The 27,892-nt window shown below is 33.9% G+C and overlaps 1 protein-coding gene across 4 annotated transcripts in view; it reads right to left on the reverse strand.

Moving 5' to 3' along the window:
* LOC136033112 (phospholipid-transporting ATPase ABCA3-like) overlaps nucleotides 1-27,892 on the reverse strand; it is a 177,832-nt gene that overhangs the window by 38,947 nt on the left and 110,993 nt on the right. For all 4 annotated transcript variants that reach the window (XM_065713741.1, XM_065713739.1, XM_065713740.1 and 1 more), the window contains 8 exons: nucleotides 25,371-25,620; nucleotides 21,226-21,284; nucleotides 16,979-17,112; nucleotides 12,811-12,906; nucleotides 11,248-11,400; nucleotides 8,898-9,125; nucleotides 6,590-6,866; nucleotides 1,886-2,011 (listed from right to left, as the gene is read on the reverse strand). In XM_065713741.1, the coding sequence (XP_065569813.1) occupies nucleotides 1,886-2,011; nucleotides 6,590-6,866; nucleotides 8,898-9,125; nucleotides 11,248-11,400; nucleotides 12,811-12,906; nucleotides 16,979-17,112; nucleotides 21,226-21,284; nucleotides 25,371-25,620 (1,323 nt within the window). The remainder of the gene's footprint in view (nucleotides 1-1,885; nucleotides 2,012-6,589; nucleotides 6,867-8,897; nucleotides 9,126-11,247; nucleotides 11,401-12,810; nucleotides 12,907-16,978; nucleotides 17,113-21,225; nucleotides 21,285-25,370; nucleotides 25,621-27,892) is intronic.

Here is a 27,892-nt window from a genome sequence, read left to right on the forward strand (position 1 = left end):
GGTTACAACTAACTAATACTTCACTGAATCACTCCTGAACAATCCTGGTTAGTCCCTTGGTCTACTTTATGGATTCTCACACGCTCCGATAACAGTTGAATCTAGTCTTTTGAGGGAATTTTTGACTTCGGAAAACAAATATGTAAAGTATTTGAAGGGAATGCAGCCAGCAAGTATATATTATAGAGATAAGTTTCTGATTGTTGAATAGAATATTTTTTGCTCTAGTTTTTGATACCCCACAACAACAGTGTCAAGTGTAGCAATCTAGAATGCAGACCCAAAACATGTTCTATAATTATTTTGGAATTATAAAAAAACAATTGTCGGCTTTAAAATTTGATTAGATCAAAATATTCACCAGATTTTTTTCTATCTCTTAAAATAAAAACCGCCGAAATCACTAATTCAGGTATGTCAGGCAAACTCCAAACGTTTAACATGGGAGGTATAAGAAGATTCGTTGAGAGTCTGTCCTTTTCGTTGAGAGCCGAGTTAATGTTCATCTTTTAGATTAAAGATATGTCACTGGTGGTTTTTAGGTCATGCAATGAGACCGATGGTAATAATGAGGCCTCTAAACCTATTAAAGTGCTAGTATTGTTTGTGGATGATGCTTCTTTTGCTTTAATTGGTAGATTTGAAAAAGAATTGTTGAGCATATTGTCTGTGGACATGGAAACGCATAAGGCAGCAATAATAGACCCCCTCCCCATTTAAACAGTCTTTTGCCAGGGACCAGAGTTTGGTTCAGTGTAGTTAGAAGACTTGTTACCTCTTTCTTCAAAGATCAATCAATCGTGTTACGCTGTATTTCCATCCCCCTAAAGCCAGGCGGGGTCCAACACCATGCCTCATTTGGGAGGCGTCCTTTATTCATTTAGATCATGTGCCTCCAGGAGCTCCATCTCCTTGTTATGATCAAGGTTCATCATAGTTCAGTCCTATTTGTTTTGGTAACTTCTTTTGTAGCTATAGCCTATTGTCATAGTTATAGTGTTAGAAATCAGAGTATATCTTTAAGTTTTGTTGTAATATCTTATGTCATGAATATGTTATATGCTTGGAACTTCATTTACAAGGCCGAGGATTAGGCTCCTTTTTGTTGTTGTTTTTTATAGTGTCCCTCTACTTTGATGAATAAAGCCCGTTAACGCCAAAGGACAATTTTTAAAATTTTTCAGAATACAGAAAATTTATATAAGCACTTAAACATTTTTGCAGCTGTATTATATGTAATTTTTATGATAAGGTTGCTTTTATGAGACTTCTGGCGATGTTCGAATTAGTTGTCAACTTGCCAGTCCTTGTGACAATAAATGAAAACCTAAAAGATAATCGCAATTTAGGAATAAAAAGCCTTCAGTTTTTTGTATCCTTGCTTCTTTAAACTTAATAAATTACAACTCTTTTTATGCCCTTATAAATAAAACAAAAGTACAAGAGAGAAAAGAAAATATTTTTCTTTGAAAAGAAAAATAAAAGTTGTAAATTTTTCATTTAGGATTTTCAGCCGCCCTTTATTTTCTGTTTTAAAGCCTTAATTAAAAAATAAACAAATGGAAGATGCTTCAAAATGGAATAAACACCAAGTTCCCATGAGCTTACATAGCCTTTTTGAAACAAAAAGTAAAAAAGATTTGCTCTCTAGAATGCAAAAACTGATATTTCGTAAAATTAATCTGAAGACAAGATGACTTAATATTAAAACACACCAACATCAAAAGTGTCAAAATATGAATACAAAATGCCCATACCTTCAGAATCTAGGAACAGAGTTTAACTCTTACACTCTTTGGTAAAATCATCATAATGTAAAATTTCATTAAAAGAAATAACATAAGCAAGTTTATTTTGAATAACACTAACATTGTAGTACCAATACCTGTGAATATGAAAAGCATGCCGACTTTGGTCAAAGCGCTTGCGGGAATTCTGTAGAGATAAGAGAAGAGATATACAAGTGGCAATACTGCCCATCCGAATGCCAAGAAGAGAAGAAACATCCGACCTGCAAATAGAAAGAGACTTAAAAAGTGGAAATCTTCCTTAATAGTTTAAGAAGAGGCTATAGAGCAATAAAATCTGCAGGCTGTAAAACCTTAAATGGATAGCTTAAGATTTCAAAATTAGTCAAGTAGAAATCAGTATGAATTATCTTGAAAGGCATTTATTGCACGGCACGGTAGGATATGGCTTACGACACCGTGAGTGAACATCATCATTCAGAATAGAGGGAAACATCACTGGGGCTAACAACTGCCAAGGTGGATTCCAGATATTTTGATTAAATGTCCCTAGTTGACATATGTATGGTTATTTTGGAGAAAAGTATTTATACATGTATCTCTTCTTAATCTCAAATTTGATTACCAGGTGTTTCCCCTCCCCCCTCATCTAGCATCCAAAATCCAGATGCTACTTGGGGTACCGTACATGCCTTGTTTAAAGGATTTTATTGCAGAAAATATAGTGTCGTACTGAATTAAATTGATTTAGTAAAATAACAGCAAAGCCTCGTAAAGATAAAGTATGTAAACTCTTTTATCAATAAAATTATGAACGCAGAAAGCATTCTTTTTTTCTAATATACGTTTTTTCTTCAACAGTTTTCGGTCTCATAAAACAAATCCTCTTTAGCAACACCAACAACTAGAACAAGCGGATTATTTGGGTTTACACCACGTTGGTTGTTTAGTGAAAAAATTAGGATCATATTTCCTGATATAAAGTGATATTTCACTCTTATTATCTCTTTTTGCACAGTCAGTGAGTCTCTTTCGATTGTGTTACAAAGCTATGTGTTTAAATTTCTTCTTTTAGTTAGCAGTGTTTGCCGCGGAACCCATAGAACGGTCACTCTCGATACTTGCCAAATACAACCTTCTGGATTGTAATGATTACATTCGTTAATGTTCATGATGATGTCGAAGATAAATAATGCTTTCACATTCACACAACTGAAGCAAGATCCATTCTCTTCGTCCCAAAATTAAATAAAAAGAAACAAGTTATTTCAACTGAAAGTCAAAATCAACATTAAAACTTATGCGAACAGAAATTCTTGCGTATACGAAGGGGTCGGCCCCTCGTCAACACCTCGCTCTTTACGCTAAAGTTCGATTTTATCCCAATTCTCCAAGAATGACTCCTGAACCACAAAGGCCGTTTAATTAGAATAAATAGCCCTTTTTAAAGTACTTAAAAACAACTTTAGCGTAAAGAGGTATTGGTGAGGGGGGATCCCCCTCATATACGCAATAATTTCTGTTCGTATAAGTCTTAATGTTGCTTCTTACTTTCAATTGAAAAAATTTGTTTTTTATTTAAATTCTGGTCGTATTTTAAATAATGCTGGAAAATCTGGCTCCCCCTCCATGGTAAACTCCCTTTCCCTATGACAAATTCCAATGTAAATAATGCGCAAAACTCATAACTTGCAGTCCTTCCCCTTCGGGGACTGTAGTGGTTAAGTCATCCTCAAAGACATAGCAATTAAAATTTTCGAGTATACTGAACAAAAATGGATATCCCAAAATTTGATCGGGTGACTTTGGGAAAAAATGAGCGTGGGAGGGGGGTTAGCTTCCCTCCAATATTTTTGGTGACTTAAAAATCGTACTAGAAGTTTTGATTTCCGATCAAATGAGCCCTTTCCCGATCTTCTACGATCATTGGTTGGATATGACCACACCTGAAAAAAAAACAACAAACAAACAAAAGACAAATAAACATGCATCCGTGATCTTTCTTCTGACAAAAAAAAATGCAAAATTCCACATTTTTGTACTTAGAAGCTTGAAACCTCTACAGTAAAGTTCACTGGTATGCTGAATATGATAAAGTGATTTTCATGAAGATCACTTGATATTTTGGGAGTGTTTTCCCCTTTTTCAAAAATTGGACAAATTTTCTCAGGCTCATAATTTTTTATGGATGCCAGTAAATTTGATGAGTTTTAATTATTTTGAATAGGCATAAAATTCGACTCTTTTGATGTATCAATTGTTGTCAAGACTCTGTTTCTTAGAGTTTCGGTTACTATTGAGCGGCATCGCTCCTTACTTACAATTTGACTACTTAAATACTCAACGATACCAAATCTCTTACTAACGAAGTTAACATTTGTGTAGTATTTTTTTGCAATCAAATCAAGATGTTTTTCCAATTGCACCCATTTGTCGTAGTGACAACTAGAGATTAGGGAACCTCTGACCTTTGACCAGCCAAAATTTATTTTATAGAAATGAAAGCCTTAAACTTGAACTGCATAGCTTAAAGGGGCTGCGAAATCTAAATTTACGATCAAATTTGTTAAAATTAGTGCAATAATCACACGACCAGCTCTTCAATGTATATACACATGAGCAAATGTATGGGATACCTTAAAAATGCACCCTGGCTCCCCATCATTGGTAGAAGATAGAAAATAAAAAGCAAAAATGTGTCATTACAAAGCTTCAAAAAATCTTTGGAAAGTTGGAAGAGGAAACTAAGAGCGAACTCCAAGGGAAATTGAGCTGAAAGATTTAGCACTTAGATGATAATTAAAAAATGTCTATGAGTTTCAATTCAAAACACCGATGTTTAATTTTGACAAAGCATCATTTAAAAGATTTTAGAAAGCTTTTGAATCTTTCATTTTTAGCTACTATATAATTTTGTTCTTCTGGCTTTCATGCGTGGCTGTCACATAATAACATTCACTTCGGTTGTAATGTTTTTTTCTTCTTTTTTTTATGTATCGTTGAGTATTATTTCTTACTAACTGGCAAATTTAAAAACAATTTACCCTCTTGATACTATATATCAAGGTTATCCAGCTTCCTATCATGAAACAAAGACGATAAAATCTATTTTTCTTTAGCCTCATTAACTACTCCTCCTTCACCGTGTGATAACGTCTTCTCTAGTACTGTGACATCTACAGCTGCGTTTTTTTGTGTTTCAAATGTTAGCCTATCAAATGAAAAGGTCGCAAACTTTTAAGCGTGATAGCTCTGAAAAAAATTTCTCCAAAGTCGTTGAAATTTCAAATAAGAAGATAATTCACTTTTCCCCCTAAGTGATGATAGACATTGATTAAGACTAGAGCTATCAGATTTTTTTGCAGTAAACACAAATATTTCCACTAGAAATTTAAGCTAAACATATGTTTCAGATATAGAGCCTACACAGATGGCTGGCAGCCTTCACAGTTATCGCTTCAAGGCTAGATGATGATATCTACTACCATTCCTATATGTACAGGCGATATCTAGTGGGATTGCTTAACTTCGAAGACAACACTGCCTTTCCATGACGAAATTATAACAGTTCAAAATAGGGATGAAAACTTTTAATCGACAGAGAACAGATATAAAATTTTTAATTGGATATTACTATATGTGTTATACACTGTATAACACATATACAGTGTTCATCGTCAGCAGTGAAACTAAATCGAACTATAAAAAAAATTTAGTTTTACCGCTGATGATGAACACTGCATATGTGTTCGAGATATCCCGTTAAAGATTTATATCTGTCCACTGTCGATTAAAAGGTTTCATCCCTATTTTGAACTGTTATACTTTTGTGTTAAAAACTGTAAACAAATTAGATTCTTAGTTGAAACCAATGGTGAATTTCAATAAAAAAAGAAAAAAAAAGCATCGCAGTGCCAAGTCGTCAGAGATGAGAAGCAGTTTTAGTTTCTTGGTTATTCTTTTACTTCGAGGGCCATGTGACATACAGCTTTGATCCATACTTCCTATAGCTTTCAATTGGCTTTTAATATGAAAATACTCTTAGTATTATTAAAAGATGGCAAACTATGCCAAAGAGAATATTCCAATTGATTGAAAGTTTCTAAATTAGATTAGTATTAAATACCATAAGAGATACAACATAGATAGTCAATTATGTATATTTTTTTAATTCCCTTGAAATATAAAACTTGGTTTTTGATTTAGACTTATTTATTTTTACTTGGAAACGGTGGCAAATGCCTTTGTGGAACATGCTGTTCTGTAATATTGGATCAATACCACAATGAATGAGAAGTTTTAGACTTGACTCTCCCACCTTCGATTTAAAAAATTATTACTATTTTTATTAATTAGAGATGCTTAGAAATGCCTTATCCAAGGTTTATCCCCTCCCCCTCAACTAAATTTTCTGACGGAATCATTAGAGCTTCCGAAAGAGCATATGATTAAGTAAAGGTAGTAAGCATGACCTTTAGCGTGTCAAAGACAAGGTTTCTGAAACCCCGTGAAGACTAGCTCACTCAAAACATTATGTGGATTTTAAAAAGAAAAATATAACAGATGACGTTTCATTCCCAGAAAAATAAACCTTCTTCTCTCCTTTTTAATGAATATGACATGATACACAAGGCACGAATGAAGTTTTTTAAATAAGAATTATTCAATAAATTGCATTATTTGATTACCTGAGTAATAAGTGCTCAGAAGTCAGTGGTTTCAACTGAGGAAAATGTAGGGGGAGGGGGGATCAAATGTATTTTTTAAATGTAGGAAGGGGCAATTTGTTTTTTTAGGCCTGTTTTTCTGACAGGCCTAGTAATGACAAAATATTTACTTACCCTGCTGTTCTGCGCTGGTGAAACCTTCTGTTCCAAATGATAAAAAAGTGATTAATATACCCAAACATGGAATGCAGAAAGACAGCATATCCCAGATCCAGTTTCCACTCCAATATGCTAAGAAACTAACGCCAGAAACGAATTGCAAATGTTTTGAATTACAATTCCGTTCTTTGACTAGAAATATAATAAAGCTGCTTGCTAGAAGGGCATATCCAAAGGCAATGTTGTAACCAATTACGAAACCAATGGCGCTATTTTGAGTTCGCTGATTAAACTGAAAAACAAATTGTTGGTTACACTTCTATTAGAAATACACGAGTGAACATTTTACCCTAAGGGTTTGTCTTGAAAGAAAGTTTTGCTAAAAATATTTGGGTGTGCTCTTACATGCAAATTTTTGTAAGAAGCTAAAATGTTATGGAGATTTAAATGTTGAAAAAAAGCTGCTAATTATCTATACCTCACTATACCTCTATTACCATCACACTCTATACCTCACTACTATACCTCACATACCTCACTACTCTATACCTCCCTACTATACCTCACATACCTCACTACTCTATACCTCACTACTATACCTCACATACCTCACTACTCTATACCTCACTACTATACCTCACATACCTCACTACTCTATACCTCTATACCATCACAGGTAAATTTAACAACGTAAAAATAATCTTTACAATTCTTATTTTAAGCTACGAATTGATGAGAGCGAATAATCATGTTTACATAAATAACGGTCGCAGCGGTAGCTGCATCCTAATAAAAAATCTAAGCACCAGAGTAGCAAAAAAAACACGTTTAAAACAACAGTCTAGTGCAAAAAAGTCGCCCTTTTCTTCTGACTGAGGAATGGCAGCTGTTATTTCGACTAGTCTTTATAGCAAGATTGAATATTAAACATCAAAATATTGTAGTACTATAGTTGTAACAGATCTCTTCAAGCTTTTGCAAATTCCAAAAATTCCCAAGATTAATCCCGGGTCATTTATTGGAGAAATCTCTTTTTCTCTTATTTTATGTACTTTATTTTGTAATCGCTGGTCTATTTTTAAATCGTGCCTTTAAACTAGAAAAACATAAAAAGCACCAAAAAATATGCGACAAATTAGAAAAAAAACGTGTATCTTAAGATGTCTCCACGTTATCTGTTAGTATTTAAGGATATTAGATACTGTAAATACAGCTTGATATGGCTAAAACAAGAAAAATAACCTTGGTAAGTATCGTGGTTACAGTTCTAGCACACAGTTCGTGGTCCACCACAAATGAAATTGTTATGAATTTAAGGCTTTTTTGCTATATCACAAGCCGTATTACTCGGAATCCAAATCGACCATGTCAATATTTGGATAAATATTTTAAAAAATTTTCAAGCTAAAGATCCTGATTTATACCTTGATTTGGTTATTTCTTCATGGAAGTCATTGATCATATTCTTTGTTTGAGACCTATTCAATAGCTTTTTAAAGGGGTCACATTATTTTTTGTGTCTCATTTTATGTTTCTGTTTTATGCAAATATCAGAGATTGTGAAGCTTTCCCAAAATTTTTATTTTTTTAAGCAAATACTGAAATATTGGTTTGCAAGGATTTTGGGAAATTTCTTTTTGGACTAAGATCCCGGGAAGTAAAAGAAAAAGGACATTTTTTCTTAATCTATACATACTAGTATCTTATATTTCACAAAGAATAAATCCAAAAACATTTCTGAGTGTTTTATACAACTTCTCGTTCTTACTGCTAAGAATCTCGATTCACTAAAAGAAGGGTCTGAGTGCCATCACTGCATAAATATAGATGGCAGTAACTAGCATTTATAGGTAAGAAAATACAATTGGTGTTCTTTAGTCTTCAAGGGTCCTTCTAGTAAAAAGAAATTTCCGATTCCGGTGGTTTAAAAATAATCATTCAGAAAAAATGGCATTGGTTAAAAACTCAAACTGCCAAACTTTCAAATGTATGTTGAAAATGTATTTCTGCTTTTAATAATCTTTTTTTCTATACCAAGAAAATTATGGTCTTTTAATAGAAATGTCTTTTTATTTTTATGAATCTTTTAGAACTATGAATAAAAGTTTTCAGTGAACGAACTTTATTACCACTATTTACTTTCAGACTGAAAGCTGCTTTCAAATCTATGCTCCCAGGCTTGTAAAAACAAAGAGATAAGAAGGTTCTTTTCAATTCGTATATCTTTTCCAACGTTACTAGAAAGTTATCTTATTCTCGGGACGAGCATGTCCTGAGTAATATTGGGATGGCCTAGTTAAATACATGGACAATAAGGTATTACCAACGTCCTTTCATCCAAGGGAAGTGGAGCGTTTGCTATTTTGATAGTCATGGTGCTATTTGTAAAATATTGAAGCAACGTGTTATGTGCAAGATTCAAGCTCAGACTCGGAGTGTGGTATGGCTGTCCGTTAAATATTGCTCTGAATTGAATTCGATTTTCATCATTACTTCCAAGTTCTGCACCAGCAACATAGTGTTGCATAACATTTAAAATATCTTGTTCTCCCTGGAAAAAAAATTCACTTCATTATCCCTTATGCTACACATGCTAGAAACCATATGTAGTAGGGTAATCTATGTATCTGTGTAGGCTAATCTATATTTCACATTATAAATAAAATTATAAGCTAATGCCTTATTTCTATTTTTGTTTTATTAGGAAAATTGAAGCTTTAAGTACAGTAAAATTAAAATAAACAACAACATCTTCAATGAAAGTAAAGAGCAACAGTAAAACTAAAAAAACAAAAATTGCCCTTTACCTGAAGGAGAAGAAGACCATTCGTAACCCTCCACTCTTTTGCTAAAATTTATCGAGAGCTTAACTGAAAGCACATTAGAATGCAGAAATAATTGGCTGGTAGTAGAAACCGTCTGATTTACAGATCACCTTTTAAAACATTTAATCTAAAATTTTATCATTCCCTACGGGCAGAAGTTATTGATTTATTGAGCCAATTAAAGCCACTTAATAAAACAGAGAAAATGTGAGCAAAAAAAGTAGTAAGTAATTCCAAAAATATCCCTAATAGCCTGTTCCACAAGTTCACATTTAGATGTGTTTCTGATGAGAATACAATAAAATTACGTAGAATATAAATATTTCAGTAAAACTTAAATCGGCTAAAAGATTTGAGCTATTTTTTGTGCATTTGGTCTTATGGTGGAATTTTTTTTTTAACTAAGAAGCAATATGATTTTTTTATTGCTTTCCAAACGTTCATGCAAATTTTTCAAATTGTTTTAGCTTAAATAGCTTCTTCGTTAAAGTCACTTCGAGAGCCTCCTTGAGGAGGAGGAGCGGGGGCAATAGGATCCAACACACAGGGGCATGAACTTGGAAGAAGCCCATAAAGAATATGAATAAATATGGAACTTTTCAAAGTGCATACATTTATTTTAGTGTTTTCCCTTCGCTTTGTCTAGTGGGCTATATTTACAACTTGTTGTTTCAAGTAGGGAAAGATTGCCTTAGTTCAAAGACTATTCCTATACTTTGAGCCTTCAAAATTGACGGATTTTGCACGGGGATGGATATTTCAAATCAAAATATTTCGCTTTGTTAGATAGATGTTGAAAATGTAACTCTAATTTAGTAGATATTCTGTTCCCATTGAAGTCTAATGGGAATTTTGCATCTAAGTGGAACCAGAGTTGCCATACAGGGCACATTTGCGCTATTTGGGCACTTTTTTGAGGTGGTTGCGCAATGTATTTTTCAAATCGGCGCATTTTTGTTTTTACTCGGCATTTCACTAGAAAAATAACACTTTCAGCACATTTTCACTTTATTTGCGGTGCAATTTTAAACCGGATATCTAGTAACACTGATAGGAGCATATGCAGATTGGAAATGCACATTGTTTTTAAATTAGTCTGAGGAAACTTATCGAATGAATGATTGAAGTAAATAAGTCATAGAGCCAAAAAGGTCTGCAATAAACGTCGTATGAGATACATTTTTTTAACCTCCTTACAGGAGCACACAGAACACTTGACTAGAAAGTAGAGAACACCACCACCCATACCCCTAACAAATTCGAGAAAAAAAACACTTAATTCAGAAGGAAAAAGAGGACTGAGACTGTATGTGCGGTTGAGTCTTACTGCACTGATTAAACGTTTTACTTAGCTTTACTATTTACTATTTAGCTATTACTATTAATTTAGCTTTACTTTTTACTATTTGCTTGTGTTAGGATGATAAAAAAAAAGCTGGTTCAGACTCTAGAAGAAAAAAGAAAGGACAGAATAAAGGTTATAAGTCGGAAAAAAATCCATTACCTTCCATACACTGAAGTCACTTTTCTGTAATTGTAAAAATAAAAAAAGTGATCCATCTAAGATTAGGAAACATGCCCTGAAGATCATACAGTGGAAAATAAGATTCAGTCAGTGTTCTAAACGGCTAAGAAAACTTTTTAGTTGGGATGCAACCAAAGTAATCAGCAATAAAAATGTCGTTACTGCGTTTTATTATGATGTATGGTGGCTAATAGAGGTCCAACCGCGCTTCTACTCCTTTACACCAGTGGAAATATGTACAAAAGAGATCAAAATAAGGTAAAAACAGAAATTTGTTACTTCCTAATTATTCAATAGAGATTAAAAAAGCATAAGAATATTACCTGTTGTAAGAAGAACTCTTCTATGGTCCCTTGATTTACGTTTATAAGCTCATTATTACCATTAAAAACGTCAAGATTTGAATAGATTTGCTCCAGTTTGGCCGCAATTGGATCTGACGATGACTTTGTTAGGGTAGTAGTCCATCGATAGCTCTAAAATACACTTAAGTTGAAGCAACTGAATTTATTTCATAAAAGACGATGGAGAAAAATTGTCATGAAAAAAAAGAGGAAAGATATAATTATCTGAAATTTTTATTCTAGTGAGAAATTGTCACGTAAAAACTAAGAAAGCTGTGCATTCACTAGTTTATTATCTGTCAAAAAAATAGAAAAGCTAGGGTGTTTCATTCTTGGGAAAAAGGTATTTAGAATGTAGTACCTATATCACTGTGTAATGTCTATGAAACTAAAACACTTTGTTTAGGGTGCAAAAAACTCCGCCGGTACCAGTCAATTGAGTTAAGTAGAGAAAAACTTACTTATACAGGACATGTAAAGCTGTGATTTTGAAGAAAATATATTCACTGCTTTGATAGATAGATGTATAGATACGTTTTCTCAGCAATAATTTTATATAATCCTTTATATAACGACGAAAATATCAAATACCCCCTCCCCTTCCCATGCTGGCAAAGTTTCATGACTGAGTGCAGGGAGAAACAAAAACTGGCTATTGACAATCACAAAGTCTCTGGAAGGGGAGAATTTTCTCCTTTTTTGGATAGTATTTTATCTTTAAGAGCTTAATGATAAGAAAAATTTCCTGATTAAACTTTGGCAGAGTTTTTTCCGACTAAACTGAAAAAATAAAATTTTAATGTGCTAATTAGTATTGTTGAAGAAGTGCATAACGTAGGTTTTTTTTCTATAATAAACAGCTTATGGACAACATCTTATGGTTAGAAAATTACCATCCAAATATTTTTGTAAACAAATGCGTTGAACGAGCAATCGTACAGCAACGAGAAAAGGCTAATTTAAATCGGAGTTGAAAGTTTTAAGGGCTTATCTAACTGACAAGGAGTTCGCGTCAAAACCACATATCAAAATATCAGCCAATTTGAGGCAAAAAATTTTTCTCATAGGAGGCATGCGATATCAGCAAAATTTTGAAAAGACTATCAATTTATAGCTGCCAAAACAATTCACAATACATCACTATTGAGTTGCAAATACGTCACACGATGGCAAAAGAAATATGTCTATTTTAGGGCCCCGCCTACACTCGGTGTGTACTCCACTCTATAAATTAAGATGGACAGAATCACATGGGCAAACAGAGATAGGTCCCTCATAAAGTAAAAAGTATTTAAGAGCTTTAAGTTAACCAAAAATTTTATAATTTTCTAGAGACTACCATTCTCTCAATCCTCTGTTCCTTAAGCCAGAAACCGGCATGAATAAAAATGGCTTTGCTTCGCTTTATTAAGTGCTTCGTTTTAGCATCTGCAGTCGTATTTTTCTTTTTATACGTTTTTTCTTAGGTATTTTTCAAGGGCCGTGGCAGTAGTAGCAAAAATTATTATGTGTTAATTTTTTTCTGAAATAAATAATGCTTACGTCAAGTGACATTTCTCTCGAGGGTGAGTTTTGAAAACCAGGAATCATCTCAAGGACCAAAAGTGCGACTACGATGACAATCAATGGGAGTATCAGCTAAAAAGGAAAATAAAATAAATTCAGTCAGTAATGGTCTTTAGCTATTTGACGCATTGAAAATTGACTGAATCTTTTAAACAAAAAAAGGCAGAAATTCAAATAAAATTAACTAAAGCTTCTATAGTCATTGAATAATCATTTATTATGAATTTGGTAGTATTTGCTGGTAGTATAAACTTATGAGCCCACGAACTCATAAAAGGTTGTACTTAACGAACTCATAAACTTCATCTAAGTTGATTCTAAAAAATAAAGGAAAAAAGACATAACATTCCATGGTCAAAATATTTGCCCTCTTCCCCACTCACTTTCAAAAAATTGTTCCCTTTTTAGAAAAAAAAAACATTTATATCTTATTATTATCTGTTTTTGGTGACCGACGGTTCTTATCTACAATTAACAAGATATACTCCTTTTGTACACAATTGATATTTAAAGGAATGAAATTATTTATGATGGGCTTGTTTTATAAAGTATTGGGGCTTTCCTACAATTGCGCCAAGACTTTCATAGCCAAACATTTTGTTATGTTACGGTGTTTTTGAGACCACAGGGTCAAGATAACGAATCGTTTATTCACAATGTGCTTAGCTTAGATAATAAACTCGGACTCGAATATAACATTCTGTTTTAAAAATATTGGAGTTCGCTTGGTACTTTCAGAATAACTAGAGAAGTGAGGCTATAGTAAAAAATATTAAACCAAATTGTGCCAAAATAAACTTCCTACATAGAACATTACTAGATTTTTAAAACAGTGGGCTTCTCTTTCTCATAAGCAGGAATAGAGGTGTAAATATTTATAAAAGAAACTAAATACTAACAGATTCTATGGGCTTCAAGAACTTAATGGACCTCCTGCCTTAAAAGAATTAAATGAAGGTAGCATTTTTTCTTACTGTTGTCAAACACTCTGATTTCTTACTTTTGATAAGGATTATCAAAAAAAAAAATCATTTTATCATTTATAATGTACATGTGCTAATGAAAACCTATTGATAGAAATAACCTCACTGATATCCTTTGCTTCAGTTTACATTTGGGCTCATGACGGCCATTGGGGTTTTACTAAGAACTATATTAAAAGTGTGAATTGAAAATTTAATTTAGCCGATTGACATTTTATAAATTTAAAAGGATAAGAATGATGGGGGGAATGAGATGGCGTTGGTGAAAATATAATACATAAGAGATCAATAAACAGTAATTTGAATTTGTAGATATTCTGGCATGTAAAACAGACCCTTCCCCCTGGAAGTTTAAGCTCCATTAAACTTCCAGAAATTAATTTATAATGAAAATGAGAAAAACTGCTCAAAACAAAATTTTGTTTTGAATGAAATGTAAATGGCACTATAGTCTTCTGGAATATTCAAGGGTTTAAGAGGGCAATGACATTACTAGTATTTACACAAACTTGCGAAGGTTTCAAGCTTGTCTTCGCCGCTGATTTTGATTTAAATTAAATTTATTTCCTGATCCATAGTCATTTCTACTCACTGTAAGTTTAACATATTGTGGAAGTCAATGCTGTCTCTTTTGAAGCTTAATTTTCACTGTACACTTCTTACGCAAAAACTTGCTTTCTTATATTTAAATTGTGTTCGTTTTTTAATTGACACGGTTTTTTAAAGGATTAAAAGTAATAATATAGACTAAGAAGTTTCATCAATAGAAGGATATAATATTAAATGATTGTGCAAATGTAAAGTAGCAGTCTTGGAGGGAGCAGTCACGGTATGAGAAGTGACTCGACGAATTTGGACTTCTTTTTTCACTTGGTTAAATTAAGTTTTTTTTTCGAAAATCAGGCAAATTTTCTCAGACTCGTAGCCTTTGATGGGTAAGACCAAACTTAATGAAATTTATATGTTTGAAATTAGAATAATAGCCTGATTATTTTGATATATCTATTTGTGTCAAAAATCCATTATTAGAGTTTCGGTTACTATTGAGCCAGGTCAGTTCTTACTTAGAGTTGGTTACCACGAAGTGTTTAATAATATCCTTGAAAATTACTTCGCAGGAAAAATTGAAAAGAAAAGACGCTCTCCATCAGACAATATTCTTTTTTTACCTAATAGATTTCATACTTTGACCGAAGCTGACCATATATTATATTAAATCATAGAGTAAATAAAACTTTTACCACAATTTTTTTTACCTTTTTTCCCGTTTTAAACAAGATTTTTAATTTCAGCAAAACTATCGCATTAAAAATTCAAATTTGATCAAACTTGACCAGCAAGAGATGCACTAAAAGCGTTGTATAAGACAAAATTTGCAAAGAAGGCATACTGACTAAGGGCAAAACATCCCTGTCCACTAATAATAATCGTTCAAAGCCATCCATTGTTTTCATCATGAAAGAGAAAAGTACATAGCTAAATATTCTACGAATTATGCAATTGCCAAATCTAAGAAGATTTTAAAAGATAATTTCAAAAGAATAGCTTTAATAATCAAATGATATATGCCTAGCCTATAATTTATTGATCTTCAATAAAAGGGATGAAGACAAGCAGATGGCGTCAAAATAGATTGTAATGAAATTCAAACAGAGAAATGAAGAGTGATTTTTAGAAATATTTGAGTTGATAGGAAGAAGCCAAGTAACTAACAACAAAGAGCACACTGCCTTTCCATCATTTAAAATAAAAGAAGTTAAAAGACATTTTATTTTAGGACATTAAAATAAAACAAAATGATTACATCATTTTTGCGTTAGAGAACTCATTCTACAAGTAGGAGACACATTTTGACATCAGTCAAAATGTCATGTAAAGAGTGGATTGAGAGGGAAAGGCTTAGAGTAGTCTAATATTTCTATTAAAAGGAAGAATTTATCATCTTGTTCAATTCTGTTTCAATTGTGGGGATAATTTTATGTGAATATTAATATTGCTAGTCAGCATGTAATCTATCTTCTGGAGGTGTTATTTCAAATAGAACCCAAAACTCTGCTAGGTGGGAAGGGATTTTTACTTGATTTTGTGTAATTATCTCTTGCTTCTATACAAATAGGTAGAGCAAATTAGATCACAAAGTCACATCGATTTTGTGAATAAGCTATGAGTTCTCAATTAGAAAAAAACTATCATTAAATCCCCATTAACTTTTCTGTTTTATATTGTGTGGGCAATTTTTCTCAGATTTAACGTTGAGTAAGTTTGAATTAGAAATAAGCCATAAATTCTCATAAATGAGAATAAATTATCATTAAGACCTCACTTACCTCTCCCTCACTCACTAAATTCATGCGACTCAACGGTCACGTGTTATTTCCAAATTTGCCAAACCTGTCTGAGACTCTCGGCGGGCGTGCCTCTGCAAAAGCTAACACATAAGTATTTGTCCAATTTGAGAGTCATAGCTACTCCTGCCGTTGGCTCATGTCGTTTACCAAAACGTTTGGAAAACTTTAGGTCTCCCCGTTCGCCTGCGAGTCCAGAGGACTTGTTTGTCATGTATCAATCCTAAAACACGGTAGTCTGTCTGAGACTCTAAGCAAGCAAGGCTATTAAGCTCAGGTTACTTGTTCGCCTATGAGTCCAAGCAAATTTAGTCCCCCCCTTCTGCATGCAAGTCCAGTCAATATTGTCCGTCATGAGTCAAACCAAAACTTCTATCATCTTTAAAGTTCTATGGCTATCTGCCTTAGTTCTCTTCCGAGATGGATGGATGGATGATATACTATCTATCAACAAGGGACAATGACATCATTTTTATACATTCCTGAAAAAGGCTTATGCCTGCTGTGCCTGTCACTCAGACAATACACTTTCTTGGCTTTTTCTCCAATTAGCCACTGATTGACAGCAACTTGATTTTAATTTAAAAATCAACGAGGTAACAAGAAAAAAGAAGTTAAAAAAAAATGATGAAAAACAGGCGCTGGCACTTTTTTGCCTTTTGTAATGCAATTTTTTGCTGTTCTTGCTATTTTACCATTTAAAAGATAACCATTGACACTAGAAAGATTCATATATTTAAAAGAGAAGAAGAATGGAGAACAGTCGGGACTCGTCTTTAAGGCCTAACAAAGTAGTTAACGTAAATATAAATTTACCTGAGTTACAATAAGGGACCAGTTTCTTAGTGTAAATAAAGATTTTTTCACAAGCATAGCCCACAATTGCTGGATCAACAGATTGAATCCTGTATTTTTGGTAGTTGTAGGATCAAACATTAATTCGTGAGGCTCTAAAAAAAGTAATTTGTGTCAGCATGAACAAGACAAAAAGTTTTTCGTGAATAAAATTAATAACACGGACAATTGGAAAACTTTGCCTTAGCCAACAAAAGAATTCTTTTGATTGCATACCGATACTTATTATAAGATAATACATAAATATTTCATGAGGAGGCAATATAAGCTGAAACGTTTAAGCTTAGAAAGTTTGAAGTTAGATTTCCTAACATAGCTGGTCATCTAAAAGCCTTGCTTCTTGTGTTTTTTTTTATATCGCTTTGCTAATTTTGAAGTTTTATTCCTTTAGAAGATGTAACACTTTTTATTGGAGGAGGAGGAAGGTACAAGCTGAAATGTTTAAGCTTAGAAATTTTGGAGTTAGATTTCCTAACATAGCTGGTCGTCTAAAAGGGTCACTTCTTTCTTTTTTATATCGCTTTGCTTATTTTTAAATTTTATTCCATTAGAACATGCAACACTTTTTCTTGGAGGGGAAGGGAGGTATATTCGCCAAACAGAAAAAGCAGGCAAAGTATAGGAAAACCAAAGAAATCAATTTAAAAAAGAGAAATCTTTTTTTTGGAGGGGGAATGACCCCTCCGTACAAGCCTGATTCAAGTAGAATAACACAATTGTAGACACATTTCTTGTACAGCTTCTAATGAAGCTCCTGGGCAAACCTACTAGGGGGTGAAAATACATTCAAGAAAGAATCTGTAGGTAAAAAACAAAATAATAAAAATAGAAGGTAGTAAAGACTTCAAATTTACTTTAAATATTGCCCCCCTCCAGCGTTTTTCTGTGTAAGTAATGTATAATATATCGTTATTGACAGTGATTTGAATCAGGGAAACAAATACTGTCAGCAAACAAAGCGAGATAAAGAGAATCGGAAAGACAATAAAGGAAATTGTAAGAAAATAAAGAAGCTAGAAAGAGAACGAAAATGAAGAAAATCATAAGCATAAACTGAGGGCTTAGCCAAAACGAATTTTCGACGTTGTTCAGCGTTAAGATGAGTTATCTACAAATTGATCATTTAATTTATAGTTTAATTTGACAATTTTCTACAATAGGTGGAACAAGTCTGTCCATTGATAAATTCAACATTTTTCTAATTTATCAAAGGTTCAATTATTCCTTTTTCTTTTCTCCTCGCAAAATATTGACATGGTCCTTACTATGACAGTTTTTTACATATAGTAATTCTTATTAAGGTTATAATAAGCCTTTTTTCTTTTAATTCACTATAGCGAAATACTTTCCAAACGCTTACGAGGAAACAGTTCAGAATTATTTTTTTAAACTGGTTGTGTCCATCAAGTTTGGTAAACAGAATTCACTGCTTAATTTAATTGGTTCTTGCAAGGTTTATCTCTGAAACTAGTCATTAAAAAAAAAAAAAAAAAAAAAAAAAAAAAAAAAAAAAAAAAAAAAAAAAAAAAAAAAAAAAAGAAAAAAAAAATACAATTTCAAATGTCTATTGCAATAACATAATACCATTTCTCATAAGGAGCTGAGAATGGCACAAGTATGGCACCGAAGGCAAAATAAAATCACCTCTTTCTCTTAGAAAAAATCCCCAAAAGACAAATAATCGGAGAAAAAGTTTAGTACACCAAATACGCTCATATCTGTTAAATAAATCAATTAGGATAGTGGCATTTACGTCTTGGTAACTTGTGGCAAATTGCACTGCATCAGACACTATTATAATTACCCTCATTATCTAAGCTTCATGCAGTAAGGCTCACTTAAATGTAAAGAGCATTTTCACCTGAAAATGCAAAAGATTGCATCCGAGAAAAGTAAAACTTGCTTGTTGTCATACATGTTCTAACATCTATAGGGGCACAACATCAAACCAGTCATCTCAATATTCTGAAAGCTGTTGGGTAAAAATGTTCCAACATGGGTAGTTTTGGGGGGTTAACGAATGGGTGTTCAAGGACAATTTTCAAACCTTTTTTCTAGATTGATCAAATTCCAGGGTGAAATTCAGAAATGTTTATGATACTATCCAGTGGATGTATTTTTTTAAACTTATTTTTTTAATGAATCTATGCCTGCTATTGATAATCATATATTCAGGGAACTTTATACGTGCTACTGATCTCTACTAGTCTCCTGAATACAAAAAAGAATTTCTCATACCAAAAACTCCTAAAATGCCACATTTACTACAGATTTTGCGCACAGCACTATTACAATCCCCATTTTATTTGTTCATTCCTAGATATTGTTGACTCAAACATCAAAGACGAGGAGGAAATTGGTTTCAAAGAATTCCCTAGGCTTTAGGTAAAATGATCGCCGGGTAATAAAACCCATACAGCAGAAGACCCATACAGCCTCAACTGCTTCAATTCAACAAAGCTCAACTCAACTGCGGCTGCCAGTCATTTTCTCTTTTGTGAGTTTTTTTTTGCCAGCATTCCCCGTCATAGTGCCTTGTGAAGGGTATAAGATGATGGATTTATGAAGAAGACCCATACACCCTCAACTGCTTCAATTCAACAAAGCACAACTCAACTGCGGCTGCCAGTCATTTTCCTCTTTAGTGAGTTTTTTTTCTGCCAACATTCCCCGTCATAGTGCCTTGTGAAGGGTATAAGATGACGGATTTATGAAGAAGACCCATACACCCTCAACTGCTTCAATTCAACAAAGCACAACTCAACTGCGGCTGCCAGTCATTTTTCTCTTTTGTGAGTTTTTTTTGCCAGCATTCCCCGTCATAGTGCCTTGTGAAGGGTATAAGATGATGGATTTATGAAGAAGACCCATACACCCTCAACTGCTTCAATTCAACAAAGCACAACTCAACTGCGGCTGCCAGTCATTTTCCTCTTTAGTGAGTTTTTTTTTCTGCCAACATTCCCCGTCATAGTGCCTTGTGAAGGGATAAGATGATGGATTTATGCTGTGTGCTTGAACACGCGGATATTTCATCAAGGTAAACATATTATCTTAACTTGAAGCTGCTTTTACCACCTAAATTCACTTTTTTTAGGAAAGAGAAAACGAAGAATTTTTTTTACCGATTACTGTGCGCTAGCTGTATTACTGTTTAGCAGTAAGTTGTAAAAAGATCATGGACAATTTGGGAAAGATTCAAGTAAAAATATTGGAGTGATATAATTCCAATATTCAAGGATTTCTCTATGGCCAGGAAAATATGTTTTAGCTTAACAATATAGAGATATCCAAATGCCTAATTATTACAAGATTATGATTTTCTTCACAGAATTCCTTTAAACCTACATGTCACTTTTTTACGAAAAAACTAATGAAGAGGAGCTAAAGGAAAAGTTCATTGATCATCACCCAGACGTCATTTCTTTTTCATGGAAGACAGCAGCGAAGATTCAATGGGAACGTGAATTACGTCTGTAGCTTTCATACGCCTTCTTGAATTGAGAACTTAAGAGCAATTAAATGAAAAACAAATAAGTGATTTTAACTGAAAGTAAGGAGTGACATTAAAACTTGAAACGAACAGAAATTACTCCGTATATGAAAGGGGCTGTCCCCTCCTCAACGCTCTGCTCTTTACACTAAAGTTTGAATCTTTGTCACAACTCTACTTTTAAAATAATAAAAATTTTAGCGCAAAGAGCGGAGCTTCAAAGAGGGGACGGCCCCTTTCATATACAGGATAACTTCTGTTCGTTTCAAGTTTCAATGTCACTCCTTACTTTCAGTTTAAAAAACATTTTTTTCTATTTAATTTCTAAACGTTTCTGAATTAATGCAGGTTTTGAATTTGGCTCTTGGTTTTGAAGGTTCTGATATTTATTATATTTACAATATAGAAAGAGGTTTTGAAGGTGTCTGGTGCGACCTTTCGGGGTGGCTGCGAAAGATTTATAGGGGAGGGGGGGGTTAGATCAAGCATGTTTTATTCATCAGCATCGTATTGGCGGGACAAGTAAAAGTTGTGAAATTTGGGGAATAATAATCGCGTCCTGTATAGTGTGTACAATTGACATATTTACGCATCACACACATAAAGAAACAATCAACATGAATCACTATCTATAAAAGGTTTGCTGTTTTGTCGATAAACCACTATTGACCATCATCCTAGCTGGCCTTACGTGCTAATTTCAAAATCTACTTACCTCTACTTCTGACACTGTATTTTTCAGGATCTACAGTTTCTTCACTTTGTTTCAGCGTCCTATAATAAACAGCAATCAAAATATATAACAAAAAATTGAATAGCAAAAATTCTCAGTTAAATACTTTACACCACTAGGTATGCGCCCTAGACAAAGCTAAAGGATATGTTAGAAGATTTGAAAAAGGATGTTTATAACTGATTATGCAGATTCTGCGTTTATTTTTTTCCAGCTTTGAGAACTCAAAATTTGAAACGTGATTAATTGGTCTTTGTTAAATATATCACTAAGCCCCCCCCCCCCCCAGATCAGCTACAACCTAATGAAGTTAACAACCCCAGGCAGCAGAGAACTCTGAACACTTTTTTTTTGTTCGAACGCAAGGGAGTGCAAGGTTTAAGTGAAGATAGAAGTTCAGCACTGTTACAGGTATTGAGAAAGTGCGTGATTTATTGATAGCATCATCTGACGTCTGTAGCCTCGAGACTAACACAAACACTGTTTATATAAGTATTTTTTGCGAAAAGGATATCTGAATCAGTGTCAATAAAGTTGAAACTGGAAGATTATACGCAATGTGAATTGCTTCAGTTGTTGCGGATTCTGCTGTGTAACTACAGCTTCCCCTATTCAGTTCACACGAAGGAAGGTGGACACAAAAATAGATTCTTCAGTCGCACTCGCTTGCAAGAACTTCTTGGGCTAGCATTTTCAAATCAGATGAAGACTCATTTTGTAAATACTGTGTTTTTTTTTAATGGGTGACGGATTGGAGGCTCTAATAAATTGCAAAAGTTAGTTAATTAGTGTCTTTTGCTAATCTAACTGGAAAAGTGGCGACTTGGTAACAGTTCCATTGTAACTGAATCACCGTGTAAGTACGCCCCAAGCGACTGAACTCCTGTAACTGAACCCCTGTGCAACTGAACACCCGTGCAACAGAACGACCGTGCAACTGAGCCCTCGTGTAAATGAACCACCACAACACTGAATCACCGTGCATCTGAACCATCGTATAACAGAACAGAGCTAGGTTAAGAAATGACAGTCATAAAGATAATGAAAGAGCAAGCAAAAAAGATTTGTGTGCTATTCAGTTGATACGCGGGATAATACAGACAGTCACGATCATTTGGACAGAATCATTTCAGACTTAGAAAGCCGTTTTCTGTAGAAACGCTGGACATCTTTAAACTCAGCATTTTCTTGCCATTAAATTGTATGAGAAAGAACAAACAGCAATTTACTGATGCGACTCATCATTTTTCAATGTGGTGCTGGTCAGTAATCAGTTTCTTCTCCCGATCTGTTTGTGAATCTTCCGTAATTGGAAACGCGACAATATGGAAAACTCGTTTGCTTTGTTTTGGAGAAAGCAATGCTAGCACAAGTACGATACTTGAAGGACTATGGGAAGCTCTACATACATAGAGCTACGATGCTGGTATTTTCCAGAATATTTCAGCGCTCTTGCAGATTTTCATATTCCTACCTGTCAGTGTGGTGTCTTTTGAGTGTGGTTTTGACCTAGATAAGATTAAAAACGTGTCAAAGAATTAAAATGAGGACCGGACTTGCCCTCCTTCATTTTCACGGTTAGATTGTCATAAGTGTAGAAAGTGTTGTTGATAGATCTGCTAATAGTCGATGTAGGAGAAGCGAAATCGTTGCGTAGTAGCAATAGTGTTTCTGCAAATGAAGCTTCGGAGATAGTTTTACAGGACTGACAGGTGCATGACGAATAAGGGCAGAGACATATTTTTGTCAAATAAATTTGAACGTTGGGCTGTTTTCAACAGCCCAAAATAAAATGAAAATTTTTGCAGTAAGGTGCACCCCTCCCAAAGTCTTGGATCAAAACCATGGCAGAGCACATGGAGACTGGGCAACGGCTCAAAACAAATACACTCAGAAGAGCCTTTAAGCAAGGCTATTGCCTGAGAATCTTTGCTTTTCAAGTCAATTTTATTAGACTTCAAATTTGGGTTTTAGAATTATTTCGATCTAAACCGAAGTAATCTTATATTCTATCAAAGTGAAACGCTGCAATCGACGTGAAATTTTGACATTTCAGTTCTATTCGACTGAATTTTTGCTGTACTATCTTCAAAGCTGAATAAACATTGCTGGAGCGCCCACCTGAAAACTATAAAACAAATATGCACAGTGCCTTAATACTTAAAGCAAGCGTTAATTTAAACTCTGCTCCATGAAGGAGCACTGTAATTTTTTTGGAGAAAGTTCAATGACAAAGTTCATTTAAAGACTTGATGTAAATTTTTCTTCTTTAATCGTGACTAAATGTAAAATAAATTTCCAATGAAGGTGGCAAAATCTTCTGTGTCTTCTAAATTGCAAAGGAGATGTTGAGTTTATAGTCAAATAGTTCGTCGTAACGAACTGTAGTAAGGAGCAACCCTGCTCAATAGTAACCAAAACTCTAAAAAACAGAATTTTGATACCAATGGCTACATTAAAAGAATTGCATTTTAATACTAAGTTTAAATATATAAGTTTCATCAAGTTTAGTCTTACCCATCAAAAGCTACAAGCCTGAGAAAATTTGCCTTATTTTGGAAATTAGGGGGAACACCCACTAAAGTCATATATTCTTAACGATAATCACACCATCAGATTTGGCGTATCAGAGAACCCTGCTGTAGAAGTTTCAAGCTCCTATTTACAAAAATGTGGAATTTTGTGTTTTTTGCCAGGAGGCAGATTACGGATGCGTGTTTATTTGTTTTTTTTTCCCAGGGATGATCATATCGACCCAGTGGTCCTAGAATGTTGCGAGAGGGCTCATTCTAACAGAAATAAAAAGTGCTAATGCCCTTTTAAAGCAACCAAAAATTGGAGGGCACCTAGGCCCCCTCCCACGCTCATTTTTTCCCAAAGTGACCGGATAAAAATTCTAACATTCAACATAGTCAAAAAACCTTATAACTATGTCTTTGGGGACGACTTACTCCCCCACAGTCACCATGGGATGGACTACAAGTTACAAACTTTGACCAGTGCTTACATATAGTAATGGTAATTGGGAAGTGTACAGACGTTTTCAGGGGGATTTTTTGGTTAGAGGGGGAGGGGCTAAGAAGAGGGGAATATGTGGGGGGAACTTTCCATTGAGGAATTTGTCATTGGGAAAGAAAATTTCCATGAAGGGAGCGCAAGATTTTCTAGCATTATTCAAAAAAAAAAAATAAATATGAAAAGTTTTTTAAACGAAAGTAAGGAGCATCATTAAAACTTAAAAGGAATAGAAATTATTATGCATATGAGGGGTTCACCTCCTCCTAATACCTCGCTCTTTACGCTAAAGTATTTCTAGCAATTTCAACTATTTATACTACGTCTTGTACCACGAACTGTTTGAAACTGTAGTCTTTATCCGAAGTTTTGACGTAAGTTTTTTCTTCTTTAATCTTGCCTAAACGTAAAATAAATTTCCAACGAAGGTGGCAAAGTCTTCTGTGTCTTCTAAATTCCAAAGGAGATGTTGAGTTTATAGTTGTATGCTTGACTGTTTGTTCTTCATAGAAAGGCAGTGTAGTCTGAGAAAATGATACTTAATTTAAGATGTTACGTACAAAAAACGTCGTATTTATGCGGAAATAAAACCAAACAAGTGCACAACTATAAAATCAACATTTCCTTTGCAATTTAGAAGATACAGAAGACTTTGCCACCTTCATTGGTAATTTATTTTACGTTTAGGCAAGAATAAAGAAGAAAAAATTGACATCAAGACTTTGAATAAAATTTGTCATTGAACTCTCTCCGAAAAAAAATGTAGTGAATAACCCAGATACTTCATTATTTTGTGAATGACCTGAAAGTTAATGATTTTGTATTTGTATAAATATATTAGTTTCAATTTTATTACTTTAGTATTTGTACTGATAACGATCGCTGTATATGCGATCGAAATATTTAGACTTTCGTACCTGTTTTCGCTGTCTAAATAAATGGATTTATCCCCATTTGAACATTTATTTGTTCGTCATAGAAAGGCAGTGTGGTCTAAGAAACTGATACCTAATTTAAGGTGTTACGTCGAAAATAAGTTTAGTAAGTTAATTAAATATATTATTTGCTTTTTGAGACCTAGAATTTAATTAACTTTACCCAATAAAACTTACTTAAAAAATACTTCTTCCATAGAAGTTGCAGAGATACCATAGCTTAGTATCCTTAATTCTTTTTTCTTCCCATCAAGCTCCATAAACATTCTTTCAAACATAGCTGAATATTCTTTTGGTAAGACGTACGACAATTCTGCACCAACATTTTGGTCCATGTGAACATTTGGAACATGCTTGGTGAGCAATGTGGTTATATCCTCTACTTGACATTCAGCATCCTTTACAATCGTTAAATGGTAGCCATCTCCTATGTAATAGATATATCATTAAACAAAATATCTACCAAAACAATAGCACGGACACATGTTTCATTTGCTTTTCGAAAATGTAACTAGTTAAAAAGTGTTCTTTCGAAACTATCAATAATCTATGCCTGGGAGGTTTAGTAGCCTATTAACTTGGCTCAATCTAGAAAAAAACAGCTTTCAATATAGAGGCTTCCTAAGGTTAATACTTTGTTTTACAATTATGCAAGGCCAATACAAAACTAAAAACTAAATTCTGATTATAAAATTACTAATTTTCCTGTAAGAAATATAGAGCAATAAACAAATTTAAATTCAGGTGAATTCGGTTTATAGCATCTGTAAAAGCAATTTAAACACTTTCAGCAGCTTCAGAAATGCTCAGCTAACAAACTAACCGTAATATAGGCAATGATGCCCTAAATGATACTGACCCTAAGTTGACAACAAAATTAATCGGTTGAAAGGGTCAAAATCTATTTTGCTGTACCTATCTTAAAATCAACTAATAAATACATAAGTGATATAATGCAAAACATCATGCACGAGCTATATCATAATAAAATTAATTTTAAAAGATGGTAATTGATCTTGACCATTTTCCATGTACAATAACCTATAGTCAAGATACTCTCTATGCGCCAAGATAAACCTCATACCTAATATTAACCTCATACCTAAACATTACTTATGCGCCTCATATTACTTATGCGATACTCTCTATGCGCCTCACACCTCATACCTAAACATTAACGAAATTGCAATTGCATTTCCGCCTGCTTAAAATTAGAAAATATACAACAGTTTTTTTCAACAGAGAGTAAGCAGCAATATTAAATCTTTAAAACAATCATAAATTATTCCATATATGAGGGAAAAATACCCCCCATCAATCTGTCGCTCTTCACGCTAATTTTGTTAGTACTCTAAAAAACAAAAAACTTTTTTTTCTAATTAAACAACCCTTGTGTTTCAGGTGTCGTTCTTAAGGAATTCGGACAAAAAATGAAACTTTAGCATGAGGAGAAAGCTGTTGAGAAGGTGGCAGCCCCCTTCTATACGGGATAATTTCTGATTTTTTCAAGTTCACCCCCACCGGCAATTCCTTCATGGTAAGCTATTTATGCATAAACTCCCATACCCCAAAAATTTTCTACGGACAGTTCCGCCAGGAAAATTTGCTGTAACCTACTTTCATTTGAAGAAAATACCGTTCTTGTTTTGCATTTAATTTCTGATTGTTTTTCGAATCACACCAAATATCCCCCTTTCGGTCAAAAACATTTCCCGAAAATTCCCCTCCTAATAGAAAACTTTTACGGTGGAAAACCTTCCCTTGGGCAATTTCTCCTGCGGAAAATCCTCCTCCTCCACGCCAAAGTTCCTCAGACAATTCCAACTCTGCTGAGCATTTACCCCAGAAAATTCTCCGCAGCATCTCACACGTAAAATTGAGTTACCAAAGAGAGAACAAGACAAATAAATACATGTCATATAGAAATTCTGCCAAATTTCCCCTACGTAAAACTTCCCCTGGAAACTTCTCTACCAAAAGGAAAATTATCACCGTGAAGTCCCCCAGAAAATCCCCTTCCTCTTCTCCCTGGAAAATGTCTGTATACGTTCATACGTAAAAAATAACAAATTTCCTAACTTGGACCCATTTTCCTGGGGCTGTGGGGGATTATTTCATCCCCAAAGGCATAGTTATTGTACCTTTCAACTCTGTTGAACAAAATGATTATCTAAAAATATTGATCAGATGACTTAAAGGAAAAATTGGCATGGGAGGATGGCTAATTGCACTCCAAATTTTCAGTAACTTAAAAAGTGCACTAGAACTTTCAGTTTCCATTAAAATTAGCCCTTTCTAGATCTTCTAGGACTGTTGTTTCGATACGATCACCCAAATTATACCCCTTTCGATCTTCTAGGACTGTTGTTTCGATAGGATCACCCCTGGGAATAGAAAAAAACCAAAAAAACGCCACCCGAGATTTTTCTTATGGCAAAGAAAAAAAATCCATATTTTTGCAGATGAGAGCTTGAAACCTCTGTAGTGTTCCTTGATGTGCTGAATCAGATGGTGCGCTTTCCATTGAGATTCTTGCCTTTTAGGGGGTGTTTTCTCCCTTTTTCGAAAATCAAGCAAATTTTCTCACAAACTTAACCCCTTTCATATACGGAATAATTTCTGTTCGTTTTAAGTTTTAGTGTCGCTCCTTACTTGCAGTTAAAAAAAAATTTATTTAATTTCTGAACGTTTTTAATTAA

The sequence above is a fragment of the Artemia franciscana genome, chromosome 11, assembly GCF_032884065.1.
Source record: "Artemia franciscana chromosome 11, ASM3288406v1, whole genome shotgun sequence".
Taxonomy (NCBI): Eukaryota; Metazoa; Arthropoda; class Branchiopoda; order Anostraca; family Artemiidae; genus Artemia; species Artemia franciscana.